Below are 13,805 nucleotides of genomic sequence, written 5' to 3'. Positions count from 1 at the left end.
ACCAACAATCACGGCCAGGTCGTATCGCTGGTCGTGATCGTTGGTAAATCATTAAGTGTAACGGTACCCTCACTGCTGGGTCAGAAGGAGGAAGCTCTGTCACTCTAAACAAACAGCGATTGATCAGTGATGTGTACACAGCGATAAAGAAGGGAAGTTAATATACCATCTCTGCCTTCTTTATGGAGAGTCTGGCTGTGTCTGACAGATGACTTTTTACTCCTGCAGCCACATGAATTGAGCAGCTGCTTACTTTGCAGTTAGTGTTGAGCATTCCGATAATGCAAATATCGGGTATCGGCCGATATTCGCTGTATCGGAATTCCTATACCGAGTTCCTATACTTTTGCGATATCAGATACCGGAAGTTCCTATAGTGCAATGATGCACTATAATGGAGTGTGGACGGTGCGTGGTCGGAGACTGCGCATGTGCGGGCGGGGTCTGTGCGTGACCGTGGGGGGGTCTGTGCGGGCCTGCCGGGGGTCTGTGCGGCCTGCCGGGGATCTGTGCGTGCCTGCCGGGGCTCTCTGTGGGCTGCTGGGGCTCTGTGCGGGCTGCCGGGGGTCTGCGGCCTGCCGGGGGTCTGTGCATGCCTGCCGGGGCTCTGTGTGGGCTGCCGGGGGTCTGTGCGGGCCTGCCGAGGCTCCGTGCGGGCTGCCGGGGGTCTGTACGGGCTGCTGGGGGTCTGTGCGGGCCTGCCGAGGCTCTGTGCGGGCTGCCGGGGGTCTGTGCGGGCTACTGGGGGTCTGTGTGGGCCTACCGGGGCTCTGTGCGGGCTGCCGGGGTTCTGTGCATGCCTGCCGGGGCTCTGTGCGGGCTGCCGGGGGTCTCTGCGGGCTGCTGGGGGTCTGTGGGGCCTGCCGCAGCTCTGTGCAGGCTGCCTGGGGTCTGTGCAGGCTGCCGGGGGTCTGTACGGGCCTGCCGGGGCTCTGTGCGGGCTGTTGGGGCTCTGTGCGGGCTGTTGGGGCTCTGTGCGGGCTGCCGGGGGTCAGAACGAAAATGGTTTGAGAGAAAGCACTGGAGACTTCTAAGGTGGCCAGCAATGAGTCCAGACCTGAATCCCATAGAACACCTGTGGAGAGATCTAAAAATGGCAGTTTGGAGCAGGCACCCTTCAAATATCAGGGACCTGGAGCAGTTTGCCAAAGAAGAATGGTCTAAAATTCCAGCAGAGCATTGTAAAACTCATTGATGGTTACTGGAAGCGGTTGGTCGAAGTTATTTTGGCTAAAGGTTGTGCAACCAAGTATTAGGCTGAGGGTGCCAATACTTTTCTCTGTCCCATTTTTGGAGTTTTGTGTGAAATGATCAATGTTTTGCTTTTTGCTTCATTCTCTTTTGTGTTTTTTCATTTAAGACAAATTAAATGAAGATAATAATACCAAAGAATTTGTGATTGCAATAATTTTCAGGAAGAAACTGAGTATTATCTGACAGAATTGCAGGGGTGTCAATACTTTTGGCCACAACTGTACATACTACATACATATATACTACATACATACTACATACATACATACTACATACATACATACTACATATATACTACATACATACTACATACATGCTACATACTACATACATACTACATACATGCATACTTCGTACATACTACATACATACTACTTACTACATACATACTACATACATACTACATACATACTACATACATACTATATACTACATACATTACATACAATACATACAGACATACAGTACATTAAACATAGAGTACATACTCACCATTACTTGTCATTTTGATCCCCGAAGCCAGTGTCATCTGTAAAAAATATTAAAATAACAAACAACCAATATACTCCCTGATCCGCAGAAATCCACGAGTGTCCCACGACGATCTCCCATGGAGAACGGCAGCATCAGCTGATGCGACCGCTCTCCAGGGGATCCAGGAACACAATGACGGGAGGAAGGTATCATTCCGCACTGTATTCCTCCGCCGCTGTAAAAAAATAGTCCCTAGTCTCACTTTTGGCATTGCTGTGTGAGAAATTTTCCCACACAGCAATTGCCATAAAGTGACACTTTGAACTATAGTAACCTAAGTGATGCACTGCAGGAGCCATTGTCACCTGTCAGTATGTCACTGAGGGTCCTATAGAGCAGTGACATCACCCGATGTCACTGTTCTATAGGGGAGATCTTCGCGGGACAATCGTTATTAATTGGACTACGGCGGACAGGTAGTATACGGTTTATTATTTTACGTTTTTTGCAGGCGCTGAAGTATGGTAAGTATAGTTAATTGAAGAATATTGAAATTCTTTTTTCCTAATGTGTGCGTGTTTTATTAACCCTTTATTACTATTGGATTAATAATGGATAGGTGTCTTATTGACGCCTCTCCGTTATTAACCCGGCTTAATGTCACCTTACAATAGCAAGGTGACATTAACCCCTTATTACTCCATATCCCACCGCTACACGGGAGTGGGAAGAGAGGGGTTAAGTGCTGGAATTGGCGCATCTTACAGATGCGCCATTTCTGGGGCGACTGTGGACTGGTATTTGTAGCCATGGCCCCTCTCTAGGCTATGAATATCAGCCCGCAGCTGTCTGCGTAAACTTTCTGGCTATAAAATATAGGGGGAACCCACGTCATTTTTTTGGGGGGTCCCCCTATTTTAATAGCCAGTAAAGGCTACGCAGACAGCTGCGGGCTGATATTCATAGCAGGCTACAAATATTGGCCCCTGGCCGTCGGCTTTCCCCCTTTTTTTCAAAACTCGACGGATTGTGCCTGACGGCAAAAAACCTGATGTGTGAAAGCAGCCAGATATATGGATAGATACATCTTTGTAGCTGTAGATATATATATATCTATAAATATATCTATAGATAGATATATCCATAGATATATAATAGAAAGGCCGATGTTTCTAAGGCTACTTTCACACTTGCGTTTTTAGCAATCTGTCGTATTGGAAAAAAAACAGATCCTGCAAATGTGCCCGCAGGATGCGTTTTTTACCCATAGACTTGTATTAGCGACGGATCACGACAAATGTCCACACGTCGCGTCCGTCGTGCAACGGATCCGTCGTGTTTTGGCGGACCGTCGGCACGAAAAAACGTTCAAGTGAACTTTTTATGTCCATCGCGTCCGCCATTTTCTACCTCACATGCGCGGCTGAAACTCTGCCCCATCCTCCCCGGACTCTTCAGAATGGGCAGCTGACGCGTTGAAAAACTGCAGCCGCTGCCCACGTCGTGCACAAATTTCACAACGTGCGTCAGTACGTCGGCCAGACGCATAGCGACGGACCCATACCGACACAAGTGTGAAAGAGGCCTAGAGTGATTAATTTACAAAAAAAAAAAAAACTGAAAAAAACGGCATGGGCTCCCGCGCAATTTTCTGCGCCAGAGGGGGAAAGCCGACTGCCGGGGGCCAATATTTGTAGCCTGCTATGAATATCAGCCCACAGCTGTCTGTGTAGCCATTACTGGCTATTAAAATAGGGGGACCCCCCAAAAAATGATGTGGGGTCCCCCTATATTTTATAGCCAGAAAGGCTATGCAGACAGCTGCGGGCTGATATTCATAGCCTAGAGAGGGGCCATGGATACAAATACCAGTCCACAGCCGCCCCAGAAATGGCGCATCTGTAAGATGCGCCAATTCCGGCATTAAGCCCCTCTTTTTCCACTCCCGTGTAGCGGTGGGATATGGGGTAATAAGGGGTTAATGTCACCTTGCTATTGTAAGGTGACATTAAGCCGGGTTAATAACGGAGAAGCATCAATAAGACGCCTATCCATTATTAATCCAATAGTAATAAAGGGTTAATAAAACACACACACATTAGGAAAAAAGTATTTTAATATTCTTCATATAACCATACTTACCATACTTCAGCGCCTGCAAAAAACGTAAAATAATAAACCGTATACTACCTGTCCACCGTAGTCCAATTAATAACGAGTGTCCCACGACGATCTCCCCTATAGAACAGCGACATCGGGTGATGTCACTGCTCTATAGGACCTTCAGTGACTCACTGACAGTAGACAATGGCTCCTGCAGTGCATCACTGAGAGGTTACTAGAGTTCTGTTATGATAAGGTAATTTAGTACCACAATGGACATAGAAGTCAGAGCACATACAGTGACCTGACAATAACCCAAAAACATAGAACGAGCTCTGAGACGTGGGAACTCTGCTGACCGCAATCCCTAATCCTCTCCAACCACACTAGAGGCAGCCGTGGATTGCGCCTAACGCTCCCTATGCAACTCGGCACAGCCTGAGAAACTAGATAGCCTGAAGATAGAAAATAAGCCTACCTTGCCTCAGAGAAATACCCCAAAGGAAAAGGCAGCCCCCACTTATAATGACTGTGAGTTAAGATGAAAAGACAAACGTAGAGATGAAATAGATTTAGAAAAGTGAGGCCCGACTTTCTGAACAGAGCGAGGATAGGAAAGGTAACTTTGCGGTCAACACAAAACCCTACAAACAACCACACAAAAGGGGCAAAAAGACCCTCCGTACCGAACTAACGGCACGGAGGTACACCCTCTGCGTCCCAGAGCTTCCAGCAAGCAAGAAAAAACAAATAAGCAAGCTGGACAGAAAAAAACAGCAAACAAAATAGCAAAAGCGGAACTTAGCTATGCAGAGCAGCAGGCCACAGGAACGATCCAGGAGGAAACAGGTCCAATACTAGAACATTGACTTTAGGCCAGGATCAAAGCACTAGGTGGAGTTAAATAGAGCAGCACCTAACGACTTCACCACATAACCTGAGGAAGGAAACTCAGAAGCCGCAGTACCACTCTCCTCCACCAACGGCAGCTCACAGAGAGAATCAGCCGAAGTACCACTTGTGACCACAGGAGGGAGCTCTGCCACAGAATTCACAACAGTACCCCCCCTTGAGGAGGGGTCACCGAACCCTCACCAGAGCCCCCAGGACGACCAGGATGAGCCATATGAAAGGCACGAACAAGATCGGGAGCATGGACATCAGAGGCAAAGACCCAGGAATTATCTTCCTGAGCATAACCCTTCCACTTAACCAGATACTGGAGTTTCCGTCTTGAAACACGAGAATCCAAAATCTTCTCCACAATATACTTCAACTCCCCCTCCACCAAAACAGGGGCAGGAGGATCAACAGATGGAACCATAGGTGCCACGTATCTCCGCAACAATGACCTATGGAATACGTTATGAATGGAAAAAGAATCTGGAAGGGTCAGACGAAAAGACACAGGATTAAGAACCTCAGAAATCCTATATGGACCAATGAAACGAGGTTTAAACTTAGGAGAGGAAACCTTCATAGGAATATGACGAGAAGATAACCAAACCAAGTCCCCAACACGAAGTCGGGGACCCACACAGCATCTGCGATTAGCGAAACGTTGAGCCTTCTCCTGGGACAAGGTCAAATTGTCCACTACATGAGTCCAAATCTGCTGCAACCTGTCCACCACAGTATCCACACCAGGACAGTCCAAAGACTCAACCTGCCCTGAAGAGAAACGAGGATGGAACCCAGAGTTGCAGAAAAACGGCGAAACCAAGGTAGCCGAGCTGGCCCGATTATTAAGGGCGAACTCAGCCAAAGGCAAAAAGGACACCCAGTCATCCTGATCAGCAGAAACAAAGCATCTCAGATATGTTTCCAAGGTCTGATTGGTTCGTTCGGTCTGGCCATTAGTCTGAGGATGGAAAGCCGAGGAAAAAGACAAATCAATGCCCATCCTAGCACAAAAGGCTCGCCAAAACCTTGAAACAAACTGGGAACCTCTGTCAGAAACGATATTCTCTGGAATGCCATGTAAACGAACCACATGCTGGAAGAACAATGGCACCAAATCAGAGGAGGAAGGTAATTTAGACAAGGGTACCAAATGGACCATCTTAGAGAAGCGATCACAAACCACCCAAATGACTGACATTTTTTGAGTGACGGGAAGATCTGAAATAAAATCCATAGAGATATGTGTCCAAGGCCTCTTCGGGAACGGCAAGGGCAAAAGCAACCCACTGGCACGAGAACAGCAGGGCTTAGCCCGAGCACAAATCCCACAGGACTGCACAAAAGAACGCACATCCCGCGACAGAGATGGCCACCAAAAGGATCTAGCCACTAACTCTCTGGTACCAAAGATTCCAGGATGACCAGCCAACACCGAACAATGAACCTCAGAGATAACTTTATTCGTCCACCTATCAGGGACAAACAGTTTCTCCGCTGGGCAACGATCAGGTTTATTAGCCTGAAATTTTTGCAGCACCCGCCGCAAATCAGGGGAGATGGCAGACACAATTACTCCCTCTTTGAGAATACCCGCCGGCTCAGATAAACCCGGAGAGTCGGGCACAAAACTCCTAGACAGAGCATCCGCCTTCACATTTTTAGAGCCCGGAAGGTACGAAATCACAAAGTCAAAACGGGCAAAAAACAGCGACCAACGAGCCTGTCTAGGATTCAACCGCTTGGCAGACTCGAGATAAGTCAAGTTCTTATGATCAGTCAAGACCACCACGCGATGCTTAGCTCCTTCAATCCAATGACGCCACTCCTCGAATGCCCACTTCATGGCCAGCAACTCTCGATTGCCAACATCATAATTTCGCTCAGCAGGCGAAAACTTCCTGGAAAAGAAGGCGCATGGTTTCATCACCGAGCAATCAGAACTTCTCTGCGACAAAACAGCCCCTGCTCCAATCTCAGAAGCATCAACCTCGACCTGGAATGGAAGCGAAACATCTGGTTGACACAACACAGGGGCAGAAGAAAAACGACGCTTCAACTCTTGAAAAGCTTCCACAGCAGCAGAAGACCAATCGACCACATCAGCACCCTTCTTGGTCAAATCGGTCAATGGTTTAGCAATACTAGAAAAATTGTAGATGAAGCGACGATAAAAATTAGCAAAGCCCAGGAACTTTTGCAGACTTTTCAGAGATGTCGGCTGAGTCCAATCATGGATGGCTTGGACCTTAACAGGGTCCATCTCGATAGTAGAAGGGGAAAAGATGAACCCCAAAAATGAAACCTTCTGAACACCAAAGAGACACTTTGATCCCTTCACAAACAAAGAATTAGCACGCAGGACCTGAAACACCGTTCTGACCTGCTTCACATGAGACTCCCAATCATCCGAGAAGATCAAAATGTCATCCAAGTACACAATCAGGAATTTATCCAGGTACTCTCGGAAGATGTCATGCATAAAGGACTGAAACACTGATGGAGCATTGGCAAGTCCGAATGGCATTACTAGATACTCAAAATGGCCCTCGGGCGTATTAAATGCAGTTTTCCATTCATCGCCTCGCTTAATACGCACAAGATTATACGCACCACGAAGATCTATCTTGGTGAACCAAATAGCCCCATTAATCCGAGCAAACAAATCAGATAACAACGGCAAGGGGTACTGAAATTTAACCGTGATCTTATTTAGAAGGCGGTAATCTATACAAGGTCTCAGCGAACCATCCTTCTTGGCCACAAAAAAGAACCCTGCTCCTAATGGCGACGATGACGGGTGAATATGCCCCTTCTCCAAGGACTCCTTCACGTAACTCCGGATAGCGGCGTGCTCAGGCACAGATAAATTAAACAGTCGACCCTTTGGGAATTTACTACCAGGAATCAAATCGATAGCACAATCACAATCCCTATGCGGAGGTAGGGTATCGGACTTGGGCTCATCAAATACATCCCGGTAATCAGACAAGAACTCTGGAACCTCAGAAGGGGTGGATGACGAAATAGACAGAAATGGGACATCACCATGTACCCCCTGACAACCCCAGCTGGACACAGACATGGATTTCCAATCTAATACTGGATTATGGACTTGTAGCCATGGCAACCCCAACACGACCACATCATGCAGATTATGCAACACCAGAAAGCGAATAACCTCCTGATGTGCAGGAGCCATGCACATGGTCAGCTGGGTCCAGTACTGAGGCTTATTCTTGGCCAAAGGCGTAGCATCAATTCCTCTTAATGGAATAGGACACTGCAAGGGCTCCAAGATAAACCCACAACGCCTAGCATACTCCAAGTCCATCAAATTCAAGGCAGCGCCTGAATCCACAAATGCCATGACAGAATAAGATGACAAAGAGCAGATCAAGGTAACGGACAAAAGAAATTTTGACTGTACCGTACCAATGGTGGCAGACCTAGCGAACCGCTTAGTGCGCTTAGGACAATCAGAGATAGCATGAGTGGAATCACCACAGTAGAAACACAGCCCATTCAGACGCCTGTGTTCTTGCCGTTCAACTCTGGTCAAAGTCCTATCGCACTGCATAGGCTCAGGTTTATGCTCAGATAATACCGCCAAATGGTGCACAGATTTACGCTCACGCAAGCGTCGACCGATCTGAATGGCCAAAGACATAGACTCATTCAGACCAGCAGGCATAGGAAATCCCACCATGACATCCTTAAGGGCTTCAGAGAGACCCTTTCTGAAAATAGCTGCGAGCGCACCTTCATTCCATTGAGTGAGTACGGACCACTTTCTAAATTTCTGACAATATACCTCTATCTCATCCTGACCCTGACACAGAGCCAGCAAATTTTTCTCTGCCTGATCCACTGAATTAGGTTCATCGTACAGCAATCCGAGCGCCAGGAAAAACGCATCGATATTACTTAATGCAGGATCTCCTGACGCAAGAGAAAATGCCCAGTCCTGAGGGTCGCCACGTAAAAAAGAAATAATGATCCTAACTTGTTGAACTGGGTCACCAGAGGAGCGAGGTTTCAAAGCCAGAAATAGTTTACAATTATTTTTTAAACTCAGAAATTTAGTTCTATCTCCAAAAAACAAATCAGGAATAGGAATTCTTTGTTCTAACATAGAATTCTGAACCACAAAGTCTTGAATATTTTGTACTCTTGCCGTGAGCTGATCCACACATGAAGACAGACCTTTAATGTCCATCGCTACACCTGTGTCCTGAACCACCCAAATGTCTACGGGAAAAAAAAGGCAAAACACAGTGCAGAGAAAAAAAAATTGTCTCAGAACTTCTTTTTTCTCCTCATATTGAGAATCATTAGTACTTTTGGCCTCCAGTACTGTTATGATAAGGTAATTCAGTACCACAATGGACATAGAAGTCAGAGCACATACAGTGACCTGACTATAACCCAAAAACATAGAATGAGCTCTGAGACGTGGGAACTCTGCTGACCGCAATCCCTAATCCTCTCCAACCACACTAGAGGCAGCCGTGGATTGCGCCTAACGCTCCCTATGCAACTCGGCACAGCCTGAGAAACTAGCTAGCCTGAAGATAGAAAATAAGCCTACCTTGCCTCAGAGAAATACCCCAAAGGAAAAAAAGCCCTTTGTCATATAATGACTGTGAGTTAAGATGAAAAGACAAACGTAGAGATGAAATAGATTTAGCAAAGTGAGGCCCGACTTTCTGAACAGAGCGAGGATAGGAAAGGTAACTTTGCGGTCAACACAAAACCCTACAAACAACCACGCAAAGGGGGCAAAAAGATCCTCCGTACCGAACTAACGGCATGGAGGTACACCCTCTGCGTCCCAGAGCTTCCAGCAAGCAAGAAAAAACAAATAAGCAAGCTGGACAGAAAAAAACAGCAAACAAAATAGCAAAAGCGGAACTTAGCTATGCAGAGCAGCAGGCCACAGGAACGATCCAGGAGGAAACAGGTCCAATACTAGAACATTGACTGGAGGCCAGGATCAAAGCACTAGGTGGAGTTAAATAGAGCAGCACCTAACGACTTCACCACATAACCTGAGGAAGGAAACTCAGAAGCCGCAGTACCACTCTCCTCCACCAATGGAAGCTCACAGAGAGAATCAGCCGAAGTACCACTTGTGACCACAGGAGGGAGCTCTGCCACAGAATTCACAACAAGTTCAAAGTCTCACTTTATGGCAATTGCTGCGTGATAAAATTTCTCACACAGCAATGCCAAAAGTGAGACTAGGGACTATTTTTTTTACAACGGCGGAGGAATACAGTGTGGAAGGATACCGTCCTCCCGTCATTGTGTTCCTGGAGCCCCTGGAGAGCGGTCGCATCAGCTGATGCTGCCGTTCTCCACGGGAGATCATCGTGGGACACTGGTGGATTTCTGTGGACAGGGAGTTTATTGGTTGTTTGCTATTTTAATATTTTTTACACATGACACTGGCTTCGGGGATCAAAATGACAAGTAATGGTGAGTATATACTCTATGTTTAATGTACTGTATGTCTGTATGTGTGTATTGTATGTAATGTATGAATGTATTGTATGTAGTATGCATGTAGTATGTATGTAGTATGTATGTTTTTGTTTTTTTTTCCTTCAACATATTAGCCAGATGATGGGACTACTACTGTCCCATCATTGGCTAATGTGTCAATCACTGTCACTGTAGCAGGCATCGTCCCATGGGACTTGTAGTCCCATCAGACGATGCCTACACACACGCACAGACCCCCGGCAGCCCGCACAGAGCCCCAGCAGCTCGCACAGAGCCCCGGCAGGCCCGCACAGACCTCGCCCGCACCCACAGACACGCACAGTGCCCGCCCACGCACCGCCCACACTCTTCCCCCCTCCGGAACAGGATGTAGAAGGACAGAAAGGGCTTATTTACATTCCGATATTTGTGTCCCATTGACTTGCATTGGTATCGGGTATCGGTTTCCGCGATATCCGATATTTTTTGGATATCGGCCGATCCAATCCAATACCGATACTTCTGGATATCGGAAGGTATCGCTCAACACTATTTGCAGTACAATTACGCTGCAGAGATCATTGCAGACCGCTTGGACTTTCACAGTCTTTGTGCGGTCCGAAAATAGTTAACCTAACTCCTTGGAAATGATATAGATGATCAAAACAAAAAAAATCTAGTATATGGGAAAATAGGTAATAAGGGAATAGGTCAATCACAGAATGACCTAAGCATTGAATTACATCTCGCCATAACAAGAAATCCTGCTGGGATGCCTGGCACAAATCTTTCTTTCCCATTACCATAGCTGTAATAAATGTATGCACATTATAAGTCACCTCACAGGGGATCCTCTTCCTTGCGCAGGTCTTAGGAGAACAGTTATAGTCTGATCCGTCTCAGCAATTGGAGCAGGTAGGTCTCTGTAGTCAAATGCAGGAGCTAAAGAATATATAATTTACATTCCTAAAAATTTATAGAAAACATCTTGATAAAGCAAAAATTGATCTATGCTAAAAAAGAATGTAGTTTAAGTTAAAGCCTTTAGACTCTAAAACAGTACATTTTTATAGTAATATAAAGATAGGTCTGAGGATGAATTACAACTCATAGCACAGATAGTGTACAGTAAAGTGAGAGATATTACAAATAAACTTTAAAAAAGTTGAGAATGGTGAGTAAACCATTGACCAAATAGGTGGAGATATCCAACAAATATGGATAACCCTATTGGACACACAACTATTGATTTGATACATGTTAACAATAGAACATATGCGGATGTCAGGTATCTATATGAGAGTAGCCACATGAAGTGAAGATGACAATGGTCACACTCCAATATCTATTTGTCTCATTGCCGTTAAGTCGCTGTGTGTACTCTGCCCCCCCGCCCTTGGGAGTACCGTGCCTTTAAGCAACTATGTGTACTCTGCCCCCCACCTGTGGGTGTACTGTTTTCTAGTAGCGTTGCAAATAAATAATTGGAATTTCTGCCATTTCTAGGCCAAATAAATAATTTGTCTTAACAGGTGTGTTTTCTAGGAGTTTGGGAAATTATTAATTGGCATCAGCCATCTCGTTGCCATTTATAAGCCAAATAAATTATTTTTCTGGACCACTGTGTGTTTTCTATTAGTGTTGCAAATAAATAATTGGAATAAGCTATCTCTTTGCCATTTCTAGACTAATGAAATATTTTCTTGAAACAGATGTGTGTTTTCTAGTAGTCTGGGCAATAAATCATTGGCATCAGTCATTTTGTTGCCATTAATAGGCCAAAGAAATCATTTTTCAGGACCGCTTTGTGTTTTTTAGTAGTCTGGGAAATAAATAATTGGCATTAATCATCTTGCTGCTATTTGTACGACAAACAAATAATTGTTCTATTTTTCTGTACCGCTGTGTCTTTTCTAGTAGTGTGGTAAATAAATAAATCTCAGCAGATATCTCTTTGCCATTTGTAGGTCAAACAAATCCTTTTACTGTTCCGCTATATCGGTACGAGCAGTTTTGAGAAAAAAGATTTCTACTCTGCAGCTGTGTTTTTAGGAGTAGTGTTTCTTTTAAACATGTTACTCTGTAGCTGTCTCTTTCCAATTTGTGGGCCAAAAAAGTTGTTTTACCGCTGTGTTAATACGAGTAGTTTCTAAAAAATATTTATATTCTATAGCTGTGTTTTTGGCAATAGTGTATCTAAAAAAATCTACTCTATAGTCGTGTTTTTGTGAGCAGTGTTTTTAGAATTTCCCATTTGTGAGCAGAAAATTATTTTATTCTACTTTATTTTTATTCTATTTTATTTTATTCGCCGTGTCTATACGAGATGTGTTTTTCTTTTAAAAAAAATTCTAGTCTGCAGTCCTCTTTTTGTGAGTGGAGTGTCTAAAAAAAATTCTAGTGTGTACCTGTGTCTTTCCCATTTGTGGGCCAAAAATTCTCTGAGAGTATTGTGCCAAAAAGCCTCTGTGTGGACTATGCAAAAAAGCCTCTCTGTTCCTTCTTTACCAAAAAGCCTGTATGTGCACAAATGTAAAAAAAAATGTGTCAAAAAGCCTTTGTTTATACTTTTCCATAAAGCCTCTGGGAGTACTGTGCCAAAAAACACAGTTTCAACTTTAGCAAAAAGCCTCTGGGAGTATTGTCCAAAAAGCTTCTGTATGCACTGCACCAACATAGGGAGCATATCAGGTGGTGGTGCTGGATTTTGCAACCTGCTAAGTAAGGTTTCCCTCATTTCTGCCATGGTAATCATTTCCTTCTGAGGTGCTGCCAGTGCCCCAGCTGCATTGGCAACTTAATTCTCCTCTGCCTTGTGCTTCCAGTGAGCCCTGCTGTCAGATGATGATGACGTCAGTAGTGCATCTACCAGCGTGCACTTGTGTCCCTGCTTTTTCTGATCTTACTCTAGTGACGGAAGTAAGAATGGCCCGCTGTGCTTATAGCGATGATCCAGAAGGTTGGACACTCAGTAATCAGCACTTGTAACAATCTGGGCAACTCAGCGGTCATTGTGCAGGAACAGCAGCATGTATTGCCAGGCTGCCCAGCGGAAAAGACAAGCTGTCCCAGACTGCCATCTGACTGGACATTTGTTTACTTGGTGGCTTTTGATACAGGAACCAATCTTCTAAGACATGTGTAGACAGATGGCCTGATAATGGTGTGAATGGTCCCAGCTCCTCCTACTTCTTGTCTTCCTTCCATCTTATCTACCATCGCCTGAAGCTTTGTTTTTCTAGAGCCCCCCGTCACACATAGCGAGATCGCTAGCGAGATCGCTGCTGAGTCACAAGTTTTGTGACGCAACAGCGACCTCAGTAGCGATCTCGCTATGTGTGACACGTAGCAGCGACCAGGCCCTTGCTGTGAGATCGCTGGTCGTGTCGGAATGGCCTGGACCGTTTTTTGATCGTTGAGGTCCCGCTGGGTAGCACACATCGCTGTGTTTGACACCTTACCAACGACCTCGTTGACAGGACGTCCCATTGAATCGTCATGAAATAGCATCGTTGTACAGGTCGCTACAGGTCGCCGCATCGCTGCTGCGTCGTTGGGGAGATCTCACTGTGTGACATCTCACCAGC

The 13,805-nt window shown here is 45.5% G+C and overlaps 1 protein-coding gene across 4 annotated transcripts in view; it reads right to left on the bottom strand.

Annotated features, from left to right (window-relative positions):
- Nucleotides 1-13,805, bottom strand: part of PTPRU (protein tyrosine phosphatase receptor type U) — a 309,484-nt gene that overhangs the window by 149,298 nt on the left and 146,381 nt on the right. For all 4 annotated transcript variants that reach the window (XM_069756793.1, XM_069756794.1, XM_069756795.1 and 1 more), the window contains exon 11: nt 11,058-11,160. In XM_069756793.1, coding sequence (XP_069612894.1) covers nt 11,058-11,160 — 103 coding nt within the window. The remainder of the gene's footprint in view (nt 1-11,057; nt 11,161-13,805) is intronic.

Source organism: Ranitomeya imitator, chromosome 3, assembly GCF_032444005.1.
Source record: "Ranitomeya imitator isolate aRanImi1 chromosome 3, aRanImi1.pri, whole genome shotgun sequence".
Lineage (NCBI taxonomy): Eukaryota > Metazoa > Chordata > Amphibia > Anura > Dendrobatidae > Ranitomeya > Ranitomeya imitator.
This window is presented reverse-complemented; position numbering and strand designations above follow the sequence as displayed.